This window comes from Engystomops pustulosus, chromosome 2 (genome assembly GCF_040894005.1).
Source record: "Engystomops pustulosus chromosome 2, aEngPut4.maternal, whole genome shotgun sequence".
NCBI lineage: Eukaryota > Metazoa > Chordata > Amphibia > Anura > Leptodactylidae > Engystomops > Engystomops pustulosus.
In genome coordinates, this window is record NC_092412.1 from 199,311,039 (window position 1) to 199,333,952 (window position 22,914).

The 22,914-nt window shown below is 43.4% G+C and overlaps 1 protein-coding gene across 1 annotated transcript in view; it reads left to right on the forward strand.

The window, feature by feature from the left end:
- Positions 1 to 420: 420 nt before the first annotated feature.
- TSPAN7 (tetraspanin 7) overlaps positions 421 to 22,914 on the forward strand; it is an 88,958-nt gene continuing 66,464 nt past the window's right edge. Inside the window, exon 1 of the mRNA XM_072137812.1 lies at positions 421 to 632. Within this exon, the coding sequence (XP_071993913.1) occupies positions 552 to 632 (81 nt within the window). The 5' untranslated portion in view covers positions 421 to 551. The remainder of the gene's footprint in view (positions 633 to 22,914) is intronic.

Genomic DNA, 22,914 nt, shown 5'->3' on the forward strand with positions numbered 1-22,914 from the left:
CCCATCTGTCTCCACACACACTGCTGCCATATATTACAGCCATCAAGGAGTTAATCCAGGCGGCTGTACAGAGCGAGATCCCCGACTACACAGATAACAGGAGGGACCCGCTCCCCTCTGCCTCCACACACTGCTGCCATATATTACAGCCATCAAGGAGTTAATCCAGGCGGCTGTACAGAGCGAGATCCCCGACTACACAGATAACAGGAGGACCCGCTCCCCTGTGCTGCTGCTGTATATGTTCAGTGGATATCTCCGCACACACTGCCCCTGGTAGTAAATCTCAGCTGTCCATTGCCTACACTGGGATAAGACACACGTCCCACACGTGTTTGGGCGAGGGGTCTGGGCTTCTCCTGGGGGCAGGGGTGGTGTACAGCACTATTGCATGGGCAGAGCTGTGCATATGAGGCAGGCACTAGGGCGGCAGGCAGGAGGCAGGCTCCAGCTCCAGCGCCTCTTCTCTCCTCTTGCGGATTGGGGATAAACTGCAAGCAGGAGGGGCTGAGAGCAGCAACAGTAACACCCGGCTACCGGATCTCAGTAGCATGGCATCTAGGAGAATGGAGACCAAACCAGTCATAACGTGTCTGAAAACCCTGCTCATCATCTACTCCTTCGTCTTCTGGGTGAGTAAGAATCACTCTCCTGCATCCCAGAGGTGGCAGTGCCAGGGCAGGTGCCCACTATTCCCTGCCAGGCGGCAAAAATGTGTCTTTAATGAGATAAATCTATATATTGTGGTGCTATACGTCCCTCCCCACCTCATCCTTCTTCCCTCCACTCCTTCTGCATCGTCTTTACTGCACCAAATAAGAGGCAGCTCCTGCCAGCCCGGGGGCTGTGGGCATGGGGCAGGCTGGGTGCCCTATGGGGAAATATGGGGCAAATCACTGCTGTTTACGCATCCAGTCACGTCTACCTGCAATGGGATTAGTCTGAATTAGCTCACCCTCCCTGCTATACATGGCTATGCTGACTTAACCCTTCTTGTTGGGACTGTTTTGCACATACAAATAACATTTTATTGGAAGAAATGCCATGATGGCAATGGTTTTTCCATGGTTGTGGTGTTGTTTACTCAATCTGTCTGGTATTATTGCGGGTGACAGTGTATTACATTATAATAATATTTTTAATGAAGAAGAATGTGTTGGTATATGGGGTTCTTATAATCATCTGTAAAGTGACATTGTATCAGACAATCGTCTGCACGGTTATGGATGGATCTATCATTTATATTATCTACAATCCATCTTATATATGTTTCTCCTGATCATAGAATCACACACCTCGGGCACTGGCTTTAATTATGGGGATGAGGCCCCTTGTTAATAGGGAGGCATTGCCCCTGTCTGTGGTGTTGTCAGGGACACTGGATGGAATACAGGGGAATGTAACTATAATGAGGAGAGATAATCAACTACTGCAAAGGTTGGGCTTATATCAGTGTCTGAAATGCTGTATTCCCAGGAAATGTCGCTGCCTGCTTCAGATATACATCTTATATGACAGACTGAGAATGGATACAGGATTATTTACTACCTATGCACCCACTTGTTTTCATATCATAAAATATTGTAATAAACTAAAAATGTAATGTTGCTTTATGGTCAGATTAATTTGCTGGATGAGATTTTACTATAACAAATATAACAATTTCCATGTTCATAGTATTATAGCTGTGACATGCCATCCCTTTAACAATATGAGGTATGCTCCATATATGAGAACCATAAGATAGAAATCTACAGACGGTTTTCTTATACTGGAATATATTGCTAAGCTGCTACAATAAAAATGTACCACCCCTGGAGGCCGGACAAGAAATGACCATTTCAATGGAACGTAAATTCAGCTTTTTGTGCAATAAATTTCAGATTACTATAAATGACATCTGAAAATTCTACACAGCAGATCACATTTTACCTAGCAGTTGTGGTCTTTATTGGGTGGGGGCAGTCTGTGGTACGCAGATACAGTGAATATAGATTCAGCATCTTATCATGTCTTGTCTAGTTATCTTAATGCTGGATTCACACTCAGCAAGTGGCATTCTTGTTGTTGTGTTTTTGGTTTATAGGGTAAAAAGGCTGCTATACAGAAACGTGAAAGCTTACTTATGGTGCAGGGTTTTTCGGTTTTTCTGTATATATGTATGTATATATATATATATATATATATATATATATATATATTTATAGTATATAAAGAAGAACCCTCTCAAGTCTGTTGCAAAATCCACATGTGTGTCTGCCTGTATTGAAGGAGTTGGACAGAAATAAGAAGGTTTACCCATGTAAGTAGTACCATACCTCCAATCGCCCATATTGTTCTTACCCTGGTAAACGTATTCTTTCTGGAGATGCCCTGGGTCCCATGACTCACTGGCAAGTGCTTTAAGAACTTTCTGTGACTTCCCATGTCCTGAGGACCTCCAGCTGATCCATTGGATGTCTACAGGACAACGGATGACACAGTAAATTCTGGAAGTGGCTACCGACCACTCTCATGGCCCACAGCTCCTCCGGGCAGATGAAGAAAGTTTACCTAGGTTGGCAAAATATGGGGGCATACTGAGTTTACGCCAGTTTTTTGGCAGATTTTTTCTCTTGCTGCGCCTTTTATGCCATATTTATGAAATGTCGACGCCTCAATATTGGCCCTTTTCCAACACTCACTCCTTTTTTAAATTTTTTCACTCAGTTTGGTAATCCTTACACCTTTTTTGCGCTTCTAGGTTCCCAACACTTTTTTTTGGCGCACAAACAGACAAGCTGAACGCTGGAATATCAAGTTCTATTTCACCTTCATGAATGTGGAGACAGTTCTGAGCATTTTTGTGCACCAATTCATTAACCCCTTGCACCACCATCTAACATCCCAGTGTACAATATATTACTGCAGAATTCATGCACCAAAAACAGGGACCCTGCTCCCTTCTAATTGTTACCCTATGAGGATATCGTTCTTACCTTAGGATAAATGTTTTATTTATGGCCAACCCCTTTTTGTTTACCAAGGATATTTGTCTGAACTTTGAGTGCAGAGAGTTCATAACTGTTCGCATTAGCAAAAAATATCTGCAGGTTCTAAATCTAATAATAAAAGAAAATGTCAGAACACTGATAATGCATGTATTCTTTCACATGTGTTTAAAATAATAGTCTGGGTGAAGTTTTGAACCATTTCTGACAATTTATAGGGGCATTGGTGGGGTGGCCTATGCACTTAGACCTTCATTGTTTATTCTATCTACATTTCAAGTGGATACGACCCATTAAACTCCATAGCATTCTCTGATAATAGTTTATAACTTTTATATTGGTGTTACATTTAGGGTAAATCTATTGGAATTCTATGACAAATCAGGATCATGTGAATGAAGCTCCATGTGATCCTCGTTCTCTCCGGCACTGTCTGTCTTATATAATGTAATAGTCTCATTGAGAGAAGATGGATTATGTCCCTCAGCCTTTTATACAAGATTATGGCATCTATCTCATCGGTATGAGTTACTGCCTCTTTGCTAACTCACTGAAGCATTGTAAATATATAGATAAGGTATTCATTGCATTGTGTAGTGTTCTCCCTTTGTCGTACATTGAGTGCAGGAGCTGGTTGCTGGGCACAGGTATTAAACCTTGAGGTCAGTGTGATGTGAGCAGTGTTAATTGGTTGTTGGCGCCATGCCATTTCCATCATTACATAGTCCATGTAGAATTGATGTGAACCTTTATTTTTACAATCTGTGTCAAATGCCAGAAGCTGAGTTAGGAAGCTCTTCAACAAACAGGAAGTGGAAAGTGTGTCAAGTAGTAATTCTTTCAATTGACCTTATCCTTTGTGGATTTGTCAGCACCCTTTGAAATTTACCCTGGAAAAACACAGCATAAACAGTAATGTGTTTTTTAATGCTTATCTTGAGCTCTACCTTTTAATTTAAAGGGGTTGTCCATTTTCAAATAATATTATTTGTATAATGAAGTTATACAGTTTTCAATATACTGTCTGTATCAATTCCTCACTGTTTTCTAGATCTCTGCTTGCTGTCATTCTATAGAAAACTTCTATGTCCACTTCCAATGGATAGAAATCTTGCCACGATCATGTGATGTCACACAGCTCTGATTACTCTCTGTGATACAACGAGCCGTGCACCTGTGTGACATCACATGATCATGGTCAGATTTCTGTCCACTGGAAGTAAACGATGAAGCTTCATATAGAATGGCACCAAGCAGAGATCTAGAGAATTGTGTAACTTTGCATTGTAAAAACAGTAACTTTTATATCTTAAAATAGAACAATCCCTTTAAAGACACAAATACAGAAACAAAAAACTGTGCAAGATGTTTGAGTGCTTTCTGCTGTTTATTATGAACTACAATTGATCAGTGCACAGTCCATAACACTACAGCACACTACACTTAAAACAATGAGTTCTTATTAAAGGATTTCCACAGGGTGAATAATATTAAATAGCCTTGTATAATGCGGTCTTTAAAGAGGTATTCCAATCACAATCATTTAACAGGGTTTTCCAGATTAAAAATATTGATGACAATGGGTCATCAGTGTCCGATAGTTGGGGGTCTGAAACCTGGTACCAACTCTCAGCTGTTCTTGGCAGAGACTGTACAGAGAATAAAGCTTGAAGCAGGCTGCTCTGTTCCCTGAGAAATGACCAGATGTGTATTTACTTGAATAGAAGCTGAGCTGCAATTTCTCGGGTCACCCACAACACTGTCCGTTTTCTTGCTGTTTTTTTTTTAAGAGAACAGCTTAACAGCTGTAGTGTAAAGTGTCACACCTTCACTAATCTCATATTAATGACCTATTGTAAAGATCACTAATCAATATTATTAGCCCGGAGAACTCTTTAAGGCATATACAGAACATGCCATAAATGTTCATTAGATTAAGGTTACTTCTTCTGGGGCCCTTACTATATTAACTGGGGATATTTTCTATTCTAAGACATCGGGGAATCTTGCAATTATGTAATCAGTCCCTTCTTATAGCTGGTGGAAGTGGGGTTTGGGATTTGGAGATGTCATTTTGATCGGATTCAGTGTACTATATATGGAATAGTAGTGTGAGAGATCCAACCTGACATTGTTATTTATTCTGCCTGGGTGTATGCGGCAAAAAAAAAAAAAATAATTACATATGGATTATACAAAGACTAGAGGATGCTGGACACCAATTCCAAACCAGAGCTGAAATTTGCACTTGGTGATGACTGATCTTTGATAGACTTCATAGCTCTTTCTCCCTGACACACTGTGTATAGCTTTTATTAGCTTTAGAAGTTCTAGGCCATCTGAAGCAACACTATTGACTAAGTGTCCAGGGATTGATTTGTTGACCTATAAAAACGTCACGTATATTCATGAATAAATCCTTCCCATTTGATTGGTACCACAAGATTTCGAGGAAACTTGCCGCTAGTGCTGAAGAATAGGTTTTCTATGGTAACTATTAAGTAGATGAACAATCTACAGGAAAAAATCTGTAATTAGATTGGTCATCTCATTGCTAAGTCACCTTTATAGAGTTCTGTCTATCGTAAAATCTGAACCACAACTAATATTATATTCTATGATAATCTGGATTACATTTTTTTTTGCAAATGCATATATTTCTAAGTGCTAGAGAAATTCAAGACAACAATTTTCTGCTTTATTAGCAATTTGTTTTGGATGGAATCACAATAATGACCCTGAACATTTTCTCAGTAACTTATTACCAATAACAGGAGGACCTTGGAAAATGTTTTTGCCTTCAGCTACAACTTGACTAATGAGATACATTCTTTCGAGAGAAAAAAATGTTGCTTTAACAAAAGGTATTGCTTGGCTTGTTTTCCATTCCCAGAATCCACTATCTAACTAGATTTTAATTAACAAAACATCATCAAGCTCTAAAATGCAATATACACAGAGCTAATTTAGTTGGTTTATTAAAGAGAAATGACAGAATTTCAGAAGAAGACACAAGAAGTTGAACCATATGAAATGAATGGCAAAGGAAATTAAATTTAATAAATAACATAAACAATTGACAAATTGTGATCCCAAGAAGGGTAACTTGTCAGCTGTACTGCTACTGCGTCCTCTCCTGCTCCTGGCACAGAGCAGAACGTAGAAGAGAGAAAAAACTGCAATGTGGTGGAGGGAGCAGAAGAGGAACCAGGAAAGAGGGGATTATTTTTTTCTGCTCTGGGGGGAGGGTCTACTCCGGGGTAAAATGTATTAAGACACAATAAAACAATATAAATTTAGTATAACCGTGTTCGTACCAACCAAAATACGTGCGCTGCACAGCGAGAGCTGTAAAAATCCAACCCGCAAAAAATTTGCCAAATGCATATTTTCACCAATTTCACTACATTCCCCAGTACATACCATGGAATTTAAAATACAGTGACTGTAAAGAGCAATTTGTTTGCAGAAAACAAGCACACACATAGTGTTTTACGAGGAAAAATAAAAAAGATAGATTTTTGAAAGTGGGGAGTGACAAAATGGAAATGCAAAAACAAAAAAGGCCCTCGGCGGGAAGGGCTTAAAGGACATTTGATTACAATTTAGCACATTGTGCATTTATCAAACTAGACCAATTTATTATACATTTTTTTGTCTGAAACGGTCCATTTTATCACAACTCTGACTCTTCCAGTCTACAACCCTGCTGTAACAATGGGTTATGAGGAATAGAATTTCAACCTGCAATAGTAAAAAAAAAATCCAGCTGTAACTGGAGCCTTGTTGTCACTGCCCATCTTCAACCCTTGATTGCACAGGTAAGGCTTCTGTTCCTGTGTGTTCCTTCTTAAAGAGGTTGCTTTCTCCTAAGTGTGAAAACATTTTCCTATGACATAGAGAGCTACATAAAAGTGACATCCACTAATTTGTCTGTAATAGGATCCCCATACAAATATAGTTACAGGACCCCCATATAAAAGTAACCAAGCAATACTTCCCTCCTCCAGCTCTTCCAGGATCTGCTCCTTACAGTGAAAACCGATGTGGCCAGATGTTCTCTGCAAGAAAATTGAAAGCTATGAAATGTTTCTTTGTGGCATTTTTCCCACTTATTTATGGCTATTTTTAAAAAATTCTGAATGCTTCTTTTTTTGCAGATGTTAATGTACCCAGATCCATGCAAAAACATAAATGTCAAACAAACAAATGCACTGAAAAAATGCAATACTTTTTTTCATAAATAGCTTTGAAGATTCCTTTTTATTCTCTTTATGAAATGTTTAGGTCGGACATGACCCTATATTTCTAATGTGCAGTAAGCCTTAGCTGCATAGTCAGGGTTGTTAGTGTAGGGTTGGGTAGTCCTGACCAGACATTGAACTCAATTAGTAAATTGGAAATCAGCAGATTTGGCCTATTACAAGCCCATAAGGATTAGTGGTGCACGGCTCTAAGCACTAAAACAACCATTTCCTTCTTACCACCTTCTTAAATCATCAGAACCGAGTAGGACCTCACTGTGGTTTTAGGGCGACAGTAATATCTGGTATAGTCTAGCACCTCTTTACAGTATCTTTTTTTTATGCTGGATTAAATGGATTTTCCAATTTAGTGATAATTATGACCTATTGATAGGACATGTTAGTAATTTGGCTCAGGAACCAACGCCATGAACAGAGCTGGACGTAAAGCCTAACCCTGAGGGCGCGTTCACACGTTCTGCTATCGTTGCGTACAGTGGGCGGGGCTCGGGCCGATTGCATATGCGTTTCCGGGAAACGCATGCGATTAATAACCCCATCGCATGCGTTTCTCTGGAAACGCATATGCGATCGCCCCAAACTCCGCCCCCTGTGCGCTAGCGTCGCGTTATGAACGCAGCGCTAGCGGAACGTGTGAACGCGCCCTCAGGGTGCAGTCACACGTTGCAGTTAAAACTGCATCGCAATTAGTTTTGAGGCGGTTTTAGGTGCAGTTTTGTCAATTTCACAGGTGAAACACATGACCTGAATGGGTGAATTAGATTTTAAAGGAAAAAGCTGTTCCACAAATTTCATTCACCTGTTGATTTGATGTCTTTTACTTGTTAAAATAAGTAATACCACCTAAAACCAACCCAAAACTAATTGTGATGCAGTTTTAACTGCAACGTGTGACCGCACCCTCATAGCTGCAGATGGAGGGTCATGTGATCTGTAACTGGCGATTGTTCATGGACAGATCACATGACCCTCCATCAGTAGTTATTTTATGGACAGGAATCTCTGGCTGATGAGGTAAGAGACAGGAGACTTCACTTTACATATCAAGAAAGCGGAGCACAACTTTTAATAAATGTATATTGGTAAATTACCTAATATCCTGTCCCCCACACTTAAACACACACATTGCAAAAAACAGTGACCAACCCCTTTAAAGCGGCTTTACCACTATGAAAAATTAGTAACAGGCCTTCCTGCTAGAAAAATGTATTGTAGTAGTGTTTTTTCATGTAGAACAGAAACCTCATGTGCCTCTAAGGCTTCTGGGATTCCTTCTAGTTACACATCAGTTTGCGGCTGAATTTAATAAAAAGTATGATGTCTGATAGCAGTAATAATAACATAGTGTTAGGTACTTTAATAGCTTTTTAAAAATACTTTTCCTTTTTTCTGTGGTTACTAACACAAACACTCAATATCAATATCATACCCTGTCTGGGGTCTTGCATATGCACCAAATGATCCGCAACAGACAATACAGAATACTTAAATCTTCTTGAATCTGAAAATATAACTCACATCTCCATGACTCCTCTTGAGCTGCGCCAATTCTCTAGAATGCCATACCTGGACTACCAGACTAATACCCAATTTCCAAAATTTCAAACATGTCTAAATACCCATCTCTTTAGGCATGCATATCACATTCCCTAACCTTGTCTTACTTAACTCTCTTTAACCTTATTCCCACTATTTATTCCAACTTCTATGCGGCACTATTTGAATTTATTATAATTTATATAATTAGTAGATGAAGCTAAGAAGAAGGTAGAGCTGTGCATGCACTAATTGATCTCTTTGTGTAGGGAGCAATGATACTGGCTGGTATTAATAATAAGCTTGTTAAAGGGTGGTTCTAACTTCAGGTTTGTGCAGGAACTGGTACTGTAGAGCATAGGACTGCACCCCAGGTACACTTGAGATTTTATGTACAGTAAAAAAAATCTTTTTTTTGCAGGGAATTTATAGAATATTGTATATATGCTGTCAAGCGTATATAAAGTTGGACTGTTTTATTCAGCAATGAGTTACCTACATGTGCTTACTTTATGAAGTTATATCATTTGTTACTCTTCAGATAATCTTGGTGAACAACTTGCAGATGAGATTATCAGCAGGATTTGAGTAGCTCAGACAACCTGTATCCAGGCAGGCGAAGAACACCTCACCAATGTGACTAAATTACTCTTATGCAATGACTAGAGTCATCCTCCGTGACCATGTGATAAGCTGTCACTCTAATTAACGCTGGAGTGCACATGGGTGTGGATGGGAGTCGAACATAATATCATTACTTATTAAGATAGTGTGAGGGTGCGTCCACATGTTCACTTTTTCAGATGCAGTTTTTGATGTCCAAACCACGAGTGGAGGGAAAATAGATGGAGACTAGCACTTCTCAATGATAAGTCCTCACCCATTACTATACACATCTGTTTGTGGCTTCAAAATCTGAATCTGAAAAAATTAATGTTGTAGATGCACACTTAGGCCAAAATGAGAGGAGAAGTCTAAGGCTACATTCACACTAACGTATGGAGGACGTATATACGGCCGACGTATATACGGCCGATATACGTCCTCCATAGTATACAACAACACTTTGAAGAGCCGTGGGAAACCTTGAAGAGCCGTGGGAAACACCTCTGTGGAGTCCGGTGCACGTATCCCAAATGGGCTTGTCGGAACGCCCTGAAGCAATCACAGAACAGGAAAAGGTAGAGATCAGATCATGAGTAAGAACTAATATTTACGTTCGAAACGCGTAGGTCTAATGGACTGTGCACTATGACTACTGTGTATTTTATGGATTTTTGAATAAAGAAGATTAAGATTTTAGCCAGCCTGGAGTGCCGATCTCTACCTTTTCCTGTTCTGTGATACGTCCTCCATAGACGACACGTGCGGCACCGTACCGCTCCATACCCGGGAAAAAGATAGGAGCTGTCCTATCTTTACCCGTAGTACGGTGCCGTGCGCCATCACTTCCTATGGAGAGGGGCGGGGGTGAGCTGCGCTCACCTCCTCCTCCTCTCCCCGTGCACTGCCGTTGCCCGCTACGGTACGGTACGGGCGGGCAACGGCAGTGTGAATATAGCCTAAGTGAAACCCTTTTTCAGTTATAAATCATCATAAAGCAGCTCAAAGTATTCCCCCAAATAGTGACACACAGTGCTCCAATACTGTGCATGGTACTGTCTGTGCACCAGATATGCTATTTAGATTATATTGCCCAGAGTGCCCCCAAATACAGCGACTTTGCTCTTATCTTTCATCCCATTATAGTGGTAATTTCCACCCCAGTATTATACACCTACTTACCTTATAAACCTATTTGAGTTCTACATCCTGAGGGTGCGTTCACTTGTTCAGTTATTTTAGATACAGTTTTCCATGTCCAAACCAGGAATAGAGTGAAAAAAAGAGGAGGCGTAGCAACACTCAATAATATGTTTTCACTAGAGATGAGCGAGCACTAAAATGCTCGGGTACTCGTTATTCGAGACGAACTTTTCCCGATGCTCGAGTGCTCGTTTCGAGTAACGAGCCCCATTGAAGTCAATGGGAGACTCGAGCATTTTTCAAGGGGACCAAGGCTCTGCACAGGGAAGCTTGGCCAAACACCTGGGAACCTCAGAAAAGGATGGAAACACCACGGAAATGGACAGGAAACAGCAGGGGCAGCATGCATGGATGCCTCTGAGGCTGCTTAATCGCACCATTATGCCAAAATTATGGGCAACAGCATGGCCATGACAGAGTGACCGAATGAGGCTAGATAGCATCTAAAACATCCAATAATTGACCCTGACACTATAGGGGACGGCATGCAGAGGCAGCGGCAGCAGCGGCAGGCTAGAGAGTGTCATGGCAACATACCCTAAATGGACTCAGGCTTCAAACCAATGGGTGGCAGAGAGGAACCAAAGGAGGTGAGCAAGAAGCGCTCAAATAATATCGGTACATGATAAAAGTTTGCCAGTATATTTTGTGGATTACACAGCAGGGTGGCGACAAAGTTAACATGGAAGCCATGAAAACAACCCAAAATTCTGCCTGACACAGCTCGTTTGATAAGGGGACCATGTATGGAGGCAGTGAACTAGTAGTAGATTAAAAATGCTGCAGTTAAAACTATGTTAGTTGGATCTTGGCATGGAGCTGGCGCTCCGCTGCCAGGCGAGCTTTCGCCAATCCAAGTCCCTGTCTCTAGGCTACTCCCCAAACAGCACTTCTAAGAACCTTTTGTATAAGATCAAGTGTAGTAGCGTTCTTATAAGTTTGGGATATGGCAGGTGAGGGGAATGTAAACATCTGCGCAAGAAGCGCTGAAATAATATCCGTAAATGAAAAAAGTTTTCCAGTATATTTTGTGGCTTACACAGCACGGTGGCGACAAAGTTAACAAGTTTGATGTGGAATGCCCTGTAATAGCTCTTGGGCGGTGTGCCTTTTATCACCTAGGCTCAGCAGTTTGAGCACCGCCTGCTGTCGCTTAGCGACGGCACTGCTGCTGTGCCTAGAGCTACCGACTGATGGCGCCATGCCCACGGATGGTAATTCGGAGGAGGAGGAGGTGGAGGAGGGGTGGGAGGAGGAGGAGGCATAGTAGGCCTGAAACACCTGGACCGAGTTGGCCCCGCAATCCTCTGCGTCGGCAGTATATGACCAGCCCCAGGGTCAGACTCGGTCCCAGCCTGCACCAAGTTAAGTGTAGTAGCGTTCTTATAAGTTTGGAATATGGCGGGTGAGGGGAATGTAAACAGATGCGCAAGAAGCGCTGAAATAATATCCGTAAATGGTAAAAGTTTGCCAGTATATTTTGAGGATTACACAGCAGGGTGGCGACAAAGTTAACAAGTTTGTTGTGGAAGCCATGAAAACAACCCAAAATTCTGCCTGACACAGCACGTTTGATAAGGCGGCCATGTATGGAGGCAGTGAACTAGTAGTAGATTAAAGGTGCTGCAGTTAAAACTATGTTAGTTGGTTCTTGGCATGGAGCTGGCGCTCCGCTGCCAGGCGAGCTTTCGCCAATCCAAGCCCCTGTCTCTAGGCTACTCCCCAAACAGCACTTCTAAGAACCTTTTGTATAGGATCAAGTGTAGTAGCGTTCTTATAAGTTTAGGATATGGCGGGTGAGGGGAATGTAAACAGATGCGCAAGAAGCGCTGAAATAATATCCGTAAATGGTAAAAGTTTGCCAGTGTATTTTGTGGATAACACAGCAGGGTGGCGACAAAGTTAACAACTTTGATGTGGAATCCATGAAAACAACCCAAATTTCGGCCTGACACACCTCGTTTGATAAAGGGACGATGTATGGAGGCAGCCATATGGACGACTTTTGGAGGTAGCAATGGAGACAACGTGTGGAGGCTGCTATGGAGACAATTCAATTTGGATAGTGCCTGTATGTGGCAGTCCAAAAAAGTTTTCAAACCAGAGGAGCAGGTAGGTGGCCCTCCAGAAAAATGGAATAGATTGAGTGCCTGTATGTGGCAGTCCAAAAAAGTTTTCAAACCAGAGGAGCAGGTAGGTGGCCCTCCAGAAAAATGGAATAGATTGAGTGCCTGTATGTGGCAGTCCAAAAAAGTTTTCAAACCAGAGGAGCAGGTAGGTGGCCCTCCAGAAAAATGGAATAGATTGAGTGCCTGTATGTGGCAGTCCAAAAAAGTTTTCAAACCAGAGGAGCAGGTAGGTGGCCCTCCAGAAAAATGGAATAGATTGAGTGCCTGTATGTGGCAGTCCAAAAAAGTTTTCAAACCAGAGGAGCAGGTAGGTGGCCCTCCAGAAAAATGGAATAGATTGAGTGCCTGTATGTGGCAGTCCAAAAAAGTTTTCAAACCAGAGGAGCAGGTAGGTGGCCCTCCAGAAAAATGGAATAGATTGAGTGCCTGTATGTGGCAGTCCAAAAAAGTTTTCAAACCAGAGGAGCAGGTAGGTGGCCCTCCAGAAAAATGGAATAGATTGAGTGCCTGTATGTGGCACTCCCAAAAATTGTTTAAAACAGAGGACCGGGTCGGTGGCCCTCCATAAAAGTTAAATGCATAAAGTACTATAGCTAGAGCCAGTGGGCCCTGTCAAAAAATAGCCAGTTTCCTCTGCTTTACTGTACAAAGAGGAGGAGAAGGAGGAAAATGAGGAGGAGGAGGAGTGGATAAATTATTCAGGTTGAGCTTCCTTCACCTGGTGGAGATTGGAAATTAGGAGAAATCCAGGCTTTATTCATCTTGATAAGCGTCAGCCTGTCAGCGCTGTCAGTCGACAGGCGTGTACGCTTATCGGAGATGATGCCACCAGCTGCACTGAAAACCCGCTCGGACAAGACGCTAGCGGCAGGGCAGGCAAGAACCTCCAAGGCGTACAGCGCCAGTTCGTGCCACATGTCCAGCTTTGAAACCCAGTAGTTGTAGGGAGCTGTGTGATCATTTAGGACAATGGTATGGTCAGCTACGTACTCCCTCACCATCTTTCTGTAAAGATCAGCCCTACTCTGCCGAGACTGGGGACAGGTGACAGTGTCTTGCTGGGGTGACATAAAGCTGGCAAAAGCCTTGTAAAGCGTACCCTTGCCAGTGCTGGACAAGCTGCCTGCTCGCCTACTCTCCCTCGCTACTTGTCCCGCAGAACTACGCACTCTGCCGCTAGCGCTGTCAGAAGGGAAATACTGTTTCAGCTTGTGCACCAGGGCCTGCTGGTATTCATGCATTCTCACACTCCTTTCCTCTCCAGGGATGAGAGTGGAAAGATTTTGCTTGTACCGTGGGTCCAGGAGAGTGAACACCCAGTAATCGGTGCTGGAATAAATTCTTTGAACGCGAGGGTCACGGGATAGGCAGCCTAGCATGAAATCTGCCATATGCGCCAGAGTACCAACGCGTAAGAATTCACTCCCCTCACTGGCCTGACTGTCCATTTCCTCCTCCTCCAACTCCTCCAACTCCTCTTCTTCTGCCCATACACGCTGAACAGTGAAGGACTCAACAATGGTCCCCTCTTGTGTCTCGCCAACATTCTCCTCCTCTTCCTCCTCCACCTCCACCTCCTCCGATATGCGCTGAGAAACAGACCTAAGGGTGCTTTGGCTATCAACAAGGGAATCTTCTTCCCCCGTCTCTTGTGAGGAGCGCAAAGCTTCCGACTTCATGCTGACCAGAGAGTTTTTCAACAGGCCAAGCAGCGGGATGGTGAGGCTGATGATGGCGGCATCGCCACTGACCATCTGTGTTGACTCCTCAAAGTTACTCAGCACCTGACAGATATCAGACATCCACGTCCACTCCTCATTGTAGACTTGAGGAAGCTGACTGACCTGACTACCAGTTCTGGTGGAAGTTGACATCTGGCAGTCTACAATCGCTCGGCGCTGCTGGTAAACTCTGGATAACATGGTCAGTGTTGAATTCCACCTCGTGGGCACGTCGCACAACAGTCGGTGAGCGGGCAGTTGGAGGCGGCGCTGCGCTGCCCTGAGAGTGGCAGCATCTGTGCTGGACTTCCTGAAATGCGCACAGATGCGGCGCACCTTCGTGAGCAAATCAGACAGATTGGGGTATGTCTTGAGGAAACGCTGAACTATCAGATTTAACACATGGGCCAGGCATGGCACATGTGTCAGTCTGCCGAGTTGCAGAGCCGCCACCAGGTTACGGCCGTTGTCACACACAACCATGCCTGGCTTCAGGTTCAGCGGTGCCAGCCACAGATCAGTCTGCGGCGTGATGCCCTGTAATAGTTCTTGGGCGGTGTGCCTTTTATCGCCTAGGCTCAGCAGTTTGAGCACCGCCTGCTGTCGCTTAGCGACGGCACTGCTGCTGTGCCTAGAGCTACCGACTGATGGCGCCATGCCCACGGATGGTCGTTCGGAGGAGGAGGTGGAGGAGGGGTGGGAGGAGGAGGAGGCATAGTAGGCCTGAAACACCTGGACCGAGGTAGGCCCCGCAATCCTCGGCGTCGGTAGTATATGACCAGCCGCAGGGTCAGACTCGGGCTCCCAGCCTCCACCAAGTTAACCCAATGTGCCGTCAGCGATATATAGTGGCCCTGCCCGGCAGCACTCGTCCACGTGTCCGTGGTCAGGTGGACCTTGTCAGAAACGGCGTTGGTCAGGGCACGGATTATGTTGTCTGACACGTGCTGGTGCAGGGCTGGGACGGCACATCGGGAAAAGTAGTGGCGGCTGGGGACCGAATACCGAGGGGCGGCCGCCGCCATGAGGCTGCGAAAGGCCTCGGTCTCTACTAGCCTATAGGGCAGCATCTCCAGGCTTAGCAATCTGGAGATGTGCACATTAAGGGCTTGGGCGTGCGGGTGGGTTGCACTATATTTGCGTTTCCGCTCCAGCGTCTGGGGTATGGAGAGCTGAACGCTGGTGGATGCTGTGGAGGATCGTGGAGGTGACGATGGGGTTTTTGTGGCAGGGTCCTGGGCAGGGGGCTGACTATCAGCTGACACAGGGGAAGGACCAGTGGTGTGCACGGCCGGAGGTGAACGCGCTTGTTGCCACTGAGTGGGGTGTTTAGCATTCATATGCCTGCGCACACTGGTGGTAGTTAAGCTATTAGTGGTGGAACCCCTGCTGATCCTGGTTTGGCAAATGTGGCACACCACAGTCCGTCGGTCATCCGGTGTTTCCTTAAAGAACCTCCAGACTTCTGAAAATCTAGCCCTCGCCGCAGGAGCCCTCGCCACGGGAGCTTCACTAGTTGACACATTTGGCGCTGATGCACCAGCTCTGGCCCTGCCTCTCCGTCTGGCCCCACCACTGCCTCTTCCAACCTGTTCTGGTCGAGGACTCTCCTCCGTCTCAGAAGCACTGTGTTCACCCGGCCTCTCAACCCAGCTTGGGTCTGTCACCTCATCATCCTCCGATCCCTCAGTCTGCTCCCCCCTCGGACTTCCTGCCCTGACAACAACTTCACCACTGTCTGACAACCGTGTCTCCTCATCGTCGGACACCTCTTTACACACTTCTTCCAGTACGTCAACAAGGTCATCATCACCCACAGACTGCGACTGGTGGAAAACCTGGGCATCGGAAAATTGCTCATCAGCAACCGGACAAGTGGTTTGTGACTGTGGGAAGGGTCCAGAAAACAGTTCCTCAGAGTATGCCGGTTCAAATGGCAAATTTTGCTGGGAGGGGGCAGACTGGGGGGGAGGAGGCTGAGGTGCAGGAGCTGGAGGAGTGCCGATTTCGGTGACATGGGTGGACTGCGTGGAAGACTGACTGGTGGACAAATTGCTCGAAGCATTGTCGGCAATCCACGACATCACCTGTTCGCACTGTTCTGGCCTCAACAGTGCTCTACCACGAGTCCCAGTAACTTCAGACATGAACCTAGGGAGTGTAGCTCTGCGGCGTTCCCCTGCTCCCTCATAAGCAGGTGGTGTCTCACCCCGCCCAGGACCACGGCCTCTGACCCCTGCAGTAGTTGGACGCCCATGTCCCCGCCCTCGTCCTCTACCCCTAGCCCTCGGGTTAAACATTTTGAAAATGAGAGTTATAACTTTAATTTTTTTTTTAACTTTTTTTTGTGTTTTTTTTTTTTTGTGTGTTTTTTAGTTTTTAAAACCAAACGATGCTATCCTATTGCTATGGCTATTTTCTAGCCAAGTATTAAAGCACACTACTATGCCAGATGAGATGACGCTGAGTTATGAAAAAAATAAACGTAAAATAAAAAAGGAAATGGCAGACTGTACCTAATTGAAATCCAACCCCGGGCCCTAATAAATTTTCCCACTTCGGTCTTTGCGATGGATATGTGCGTCACTAAGCGCAAAACACAGTGGTCGCAAGTCTCACTCCAAATTGCTCACAATTTGCTAGTAGATGCACTGCAGCAACTACAGCCACCAGCAGATCAACCAGAAATCAAATATATATAACGCTACTGTAGGCGTAAGTAAGCCGTTTGGATTCTCCTATGGCTATTTTCTAGCCAAGTATTAAAGCACACTACTATGCCAGATGAGATGACGCTGAGTTATGAAAAAAATAAACGTAAAATAAAAAAGGAAATGGCAGACTGTGCCTAATTGAAATCCAACCCCGGGCCCTAATAAATTTTCCCACTTCGGTCTTTGCGATGGATATGTGCGTCACTAAGCGCAAAACACAGTGGTCGCAAGTCTCACTCCAAATTGCTCACAATTTGCTAGTAGATGCACTGCAGCAACTACAGCCACCAGCAGATCAACCAGAAATCAAATATATATAACGCTACTGTAGGCGTAAGTAAGCCGTTTGGATTCTCCTATGGCTATTTTCTAGCCAAGTATTAAAGCACACTACTATGCAAGATGAGATGACACTGAGTTATTAAAAAAATAAACGTAAAATAAAAAAGGAAATGGCAGACTGTGCCTAATTGAAATCCAACCCCGGGCCCTAATAAATTTTCCCACTTCGGTCTTTGCGATGGATATGTGCGTCACTAAGCGCAAAACACAGTGGTCGCAAGTCTCACTCCAAATTGCTCACAATTTGCTAGTAGATGCACTGCAGCAACTACAGCCACCAGCAGATCAACCAGAAATCAAATATATATAACGCTACTGTAGGCGTAAGTAAGCCGTTTGGATTCTCCTATGGCTATTTTCTAGCCAAGTATTAAAGCACACTACTATGCAAGATGAGATGACACTGAGTTATTAAAAAAATAAACGTAAAATAAAAAAGGAAATGGCAGACTGTGCCTAATTGAAATCCAACCCCGGGCCCTAATAAATTTTCCCACTTCGGTCTTTGCGATGGATATGTGCGTCACTAAGCGCAAAACACAGTGGTCGCAAGTCTCACTCCAAATTGCTCACAATTTGCTAGTAGATGCACTGCAGCAACTACAGCCACCAGCAGATCAACCAGAAATCAAATATATATAACGCTACTGTAGGCGTAAGTAAGCCGTTTGGATTCTCCTATGGCTATTTTCTAGCCAAGTATTAAAGCACACTACTATGCAAGATGAGATGACACTGAGTTATTAAAAAAATAAACGTAAAATAAAAAGAAACTGGCAGACTGTGCCTAATTGAAATCAAACCCCTAATAAATTTTCCCACTTTGGTGTTTGAGGTGGATATGTGTGTCACTAAGAGCTAAACACAACGGTAGCAAGTCCCCCTGCTAATTCCTCACAATATGGTACTAGCTGCACTACTAGTGCCAGCAAGCCCAGCCACAAGCAAATAAAAAAAAAAAGTATAACGTTATTGTAGCCCTAAGAAGGGCTGTTGGGTTGTTGTAGAATCACTCCTGCCTAACAGTAAGCTAATAGAACACCCTAACGCTTTCCCTGACCAGCAGCAGCTCTCTCCCTAGCGGCATCCAGACAGAGAATGATCCGAGCAGTGCGGGCAGCGGCTAGTCTATCCCAGGGTCACCTGATCTGGCCAGCCAACCACTGCTATCGACGTGTAAGGGTACCACGTCATGCTGGGTGGAGTGCAGAGTCTCCTGGCTTGTGATTGGCTCTGTTTCTGGCCGCCAAAAAGCAAAACGGCGGGAGCTGCCATTTTCTCGAGCGGGCGAAATACTCGTCCGAGCAACGAGCAGTTACGAGTACGCTAATGCTCGATCGAGCATCAAGCTCGGACGAGTATGTTCGCTCATCTCTAGTTTTCACCCATCATGATCCACATCTACTTTTGGCTTTGAAAACTACATCTGAGAAACAGAACGTGTGAACGCCCCCTCAGGCTTATCTGCAGCTTCAACGCTATGCAAGTTTATGGTACCATTAAAAACTAGAGCGCGTCTGGTCTACTTTTTACTGACCACTCACAGATTGCAGTTTATAAGGATCTGTGAAGTGCTCTTTATGGCTAACTTTCAGCTCAGTCATGTGAATAAATCTTTACAGTTTGATGGGGTGGCATGTGACTTTTGTGTTAGTGGCCTTTGAACCCGTGATTCAGTCAAACACAAGGGCCGTTCTTTTAAATTAAAGGAGACCGTGGAAAACTTGATTGATAAAAGCTAAGCATACAGTAGTTCAACTTTTTTGCCATCAATATTTAGAGCCATAGAGACTTAAAGGGGTTGTACAAAGTGCTGGAACCCCCACAAACTTAATAAGGGACCTCTAGTGATCCAGGGTAAACGGATATATCCGGGACTCCCTTGCACTGTTTATATCTGCGGCCTGCAACTTCACCAATTAGTGATAATGGGACCATTGTTCTCTGGATCGATAGGGGTCCTATCTCGTGATCAGTGGAGGTTTATGCAGTCGGGCCCTCATCGATCAGCTACCTCTCCTGTAGATAACATACAGACTTGTTACAACCCTATATTGTAATAAAACATAATCATTATACACTCATTATATACTCCATATCGGTATTTAAATGGGTCTTCTTATTTCAGCAATTCGCATAAATTAGTAGTTCAAGTGAATATAATACAGATGTCTCATTGTCTAATTTGGTTCTTATCTTCCCGCCCAATCCATTTTTCACTCTGAAATCTCTGATTTGAGTGAGGTGTCACATCATCTCTATGCAGAGTGAATAGTGAGTCGTAGGACAGAGCAAGAGATTACAAAGGGGAATACTGAAAAAATAAGGATTACAGGGCACATAATGGCCAGAAACAGTTTTATTCCTCATGTGATGCTCTAGACTAGGGAGTTGTGCAAAGTTTGTTGAAAGTTGGGGTAGACTTTACACGTCTCTCCATTGCCTGCTTGTTACTGCATTTGTCCCATAGACTGCATGTATGGGACTGTTATTTGGCCATTGTAGACCGGTCTTGCTCTAGTTGTTAGCAACATGTATGATGAAATCATATGAAGTCTGAAACTATATAGTGTACCGTATATGTTTTTCTTAATATCTACTTACTGCTGACCTGAGTTCCTTATGATAAATTGATACTATTAAATCTTTTGATTTTGAACTCAGTGATTAAATGTTGCAGTGTAAGTTGATAAATTGTGTTGCAAAATAGACTGCAAAATGCTTAATGCTAATTGCATAAAGGACACTCCCGGCCATAAAATAAAGTAGAAACTATAAAGTCAGATGATGCTCTGTTGGTTAATGTTATACAAAGGTTGGCAGTGCAACTCTTCAATATCCAATTACGCTACAAAGGAAAGACTAAATATTAAAATATAAAAATATATATTTTAAGGGCAGATTTTAGCCCCTGTTATCAGGTAAATGCTGCTTGTCACCCTGACTTTCTTTTGTCATTTTAATCCATTTTTTACCCCTAAAACTTGCAGCTGGATTGTACATTTATTTATATGTACCCATAAGTCCACTGCCCAGCGTTCATGTCTTCTTCCTAGATGGCTGTAAAATAATATTAAAGAATATACTAGACTGTTGCCTGCCAGTAGACATCGTACTCTTGGTTGCGGCGAGTCTCCCTTTGTAGAGGAATTTCTCTTTGTAAGATCTTATTTCTTGTACAGAGCTAAATCTAGGACATGGATACATAACAGGATGCTGTTAGGTCGGATACCTAGTGACCAGTTATCTGGGGAATTGAGATGCATCACATGTTCCACCTCTTATTGTGCCCTATGGTTTAGATTAAGACAAATCTCTGTAGTGGCAATGTTATTTTCTTTGAGAAGAAATTTAATGAGATCTTGAGAGGACAGTCACATCTGATTGTTCCAATCCCCTTGTGAAGACATGGCATATAGTAGAGACAGGGCCGGTTCTAGACAAAGTGTGGCCCTGGGCAAAATTAAAAGTGGGGCCCCAAAATAAAACTATTTTATGACCAGTCACAGTCAGTAAGAGGCTCCCTTTAGTATGGTAAAACAAACTGTAATATGGGAGAATTTTATAGGAGATAGATGATAGGGACAGCATGGTGGCTCCGTGATTAGCACTACAGCCTTGCAGCGCTGGTCAACATCTGCAAAGATTTTGTATGTTCTCTCTGTGTCTGCGTGGGTTTCCTCCGGGTCCTCCGGTTTCCTCCCACACTCCAAAAAATACTGGTAGGTTGATTAGACTGTGAGGCCCATTGGGGAGAGGGACCGATATTTTCTGAAAGCAGACACTTGCCCCATTTTCAAAATTGCATCAAAGAGTTTATAGACATAGGCGCCTTCATGCAATTTTGATTCAAATTGAAACAGTTTATTAAAAAAAATACTTAAAATTTGACTTTGATGGCAAAAAATTTGATCCAAACAGAAAATGTTTACCTTCACATCTCCTAAATGTAATGCATGGACATGTGTATAGTTCACAAATGTGCCCTATTGATATGTTCACATAAATAAATCCACATAATAGCACTAAAACTGTAATAACTAGATATCTGCTTTTCAGCTAGACATTTTTAGACAGTCTAAACCTCTCTAATGAGATAATAAAAGTCACTTTTAGATGTGCGCCATTGTATTAGCTGCACAATAACAGAACCCTCCGCGCTTCATAAGAATGAGAGTGAGAACGTCAGGTGTAAATAATGGAGGATGGTGTGAAATAAAAACTTTATTCCAGAACATGTGTGTGTGTTTGGTGTTACATATAACTTTATGGACATGTTCTGGTCACGGTGTAGTCACATTAGGCGAAGAGGATCGAATGTTCATCGTATCAGTCAATTTTCCCAACAAGAAAAAACTATCACAAAATAAAAGGGAATAAGAGAGAAAGGGCCACATTTATCACTTTTGTGCGCCTAAGTGAAGTAGTTGCGCCTAAATTCTGGTGCACTGTTTTCCAGAATTATCACAAGCTACAACCATCTGTGATAAGGTAATTTCCTGCCTCTTATTAATCACTTTACTTTAACACAGTTTTGGTGCAGTTTCGGCGTAATGTTAGATTCGGGCACTTACATGTGATCCTGCTACAAGCTCCTCTCTTCTTCTCCCACATCCCAGAATGAAGATAACACTCACAGCAGCACCCAGGTGTGTGACACCCTGCACCCAGTGACCTCCTCAGCAGGGGCTTCTCCTGGAGGGGATCCCCCAGTGCTGATCTCCTGCTGCACCCCTGTAATTCTGTACAGTATCCCCCTCAGTCACACTGGTGATACTGTGCAGAATTACATGGGGGACACTTGTCTGTAGTATCTGCAACATTCTGCAACGTTCTCAGCTCTCTTGCTTTGAGCTCAGGATTCTGCAGAATGTTTTGTAAATAGAAGGTGATGAACTGTAAATAGAGTCTGCAGCTCCTGTCTGCAGAGCATCTAATGTCTGTATGATCTGTTCTAGTGTCTGCAGAGTATCTAATGTCTGTATGATCTGTTCTAGTGTCTGGCTGAGCTTTGCTGCTAGAAATGAGCTGTTCTGCAAAGGGGCTCAGTGCTTTCTTCTCAGTTAACACCACCTTCGGGCTGGAGTGTTTTTGCGCCCATTTTTGCGCCTAAATGAAAAGTCGGAAGTGATGAATATCATAAGGCGCAGCAAAACATCTGGATTGCTAGGATAAATGAGGGAAAGCTGGTTATTTTTGCTGCGCAGCTAGTTTGGCGCCTGAATGAAAAGGCCCAAAAACAACAGAAAAAAAACGATTGATACATGTGGCCCAAAGTGTGTTCTTCGATAGTTCTGAATAGAGAAGGGTTAAAAACATGAATATTAGTTGATATTATCCATTCTCAAAATGTAGTAACATATAGAGTGAATATTTCCATTATCTGTGAGGTGCAGCAGCTCCTGTGTGCA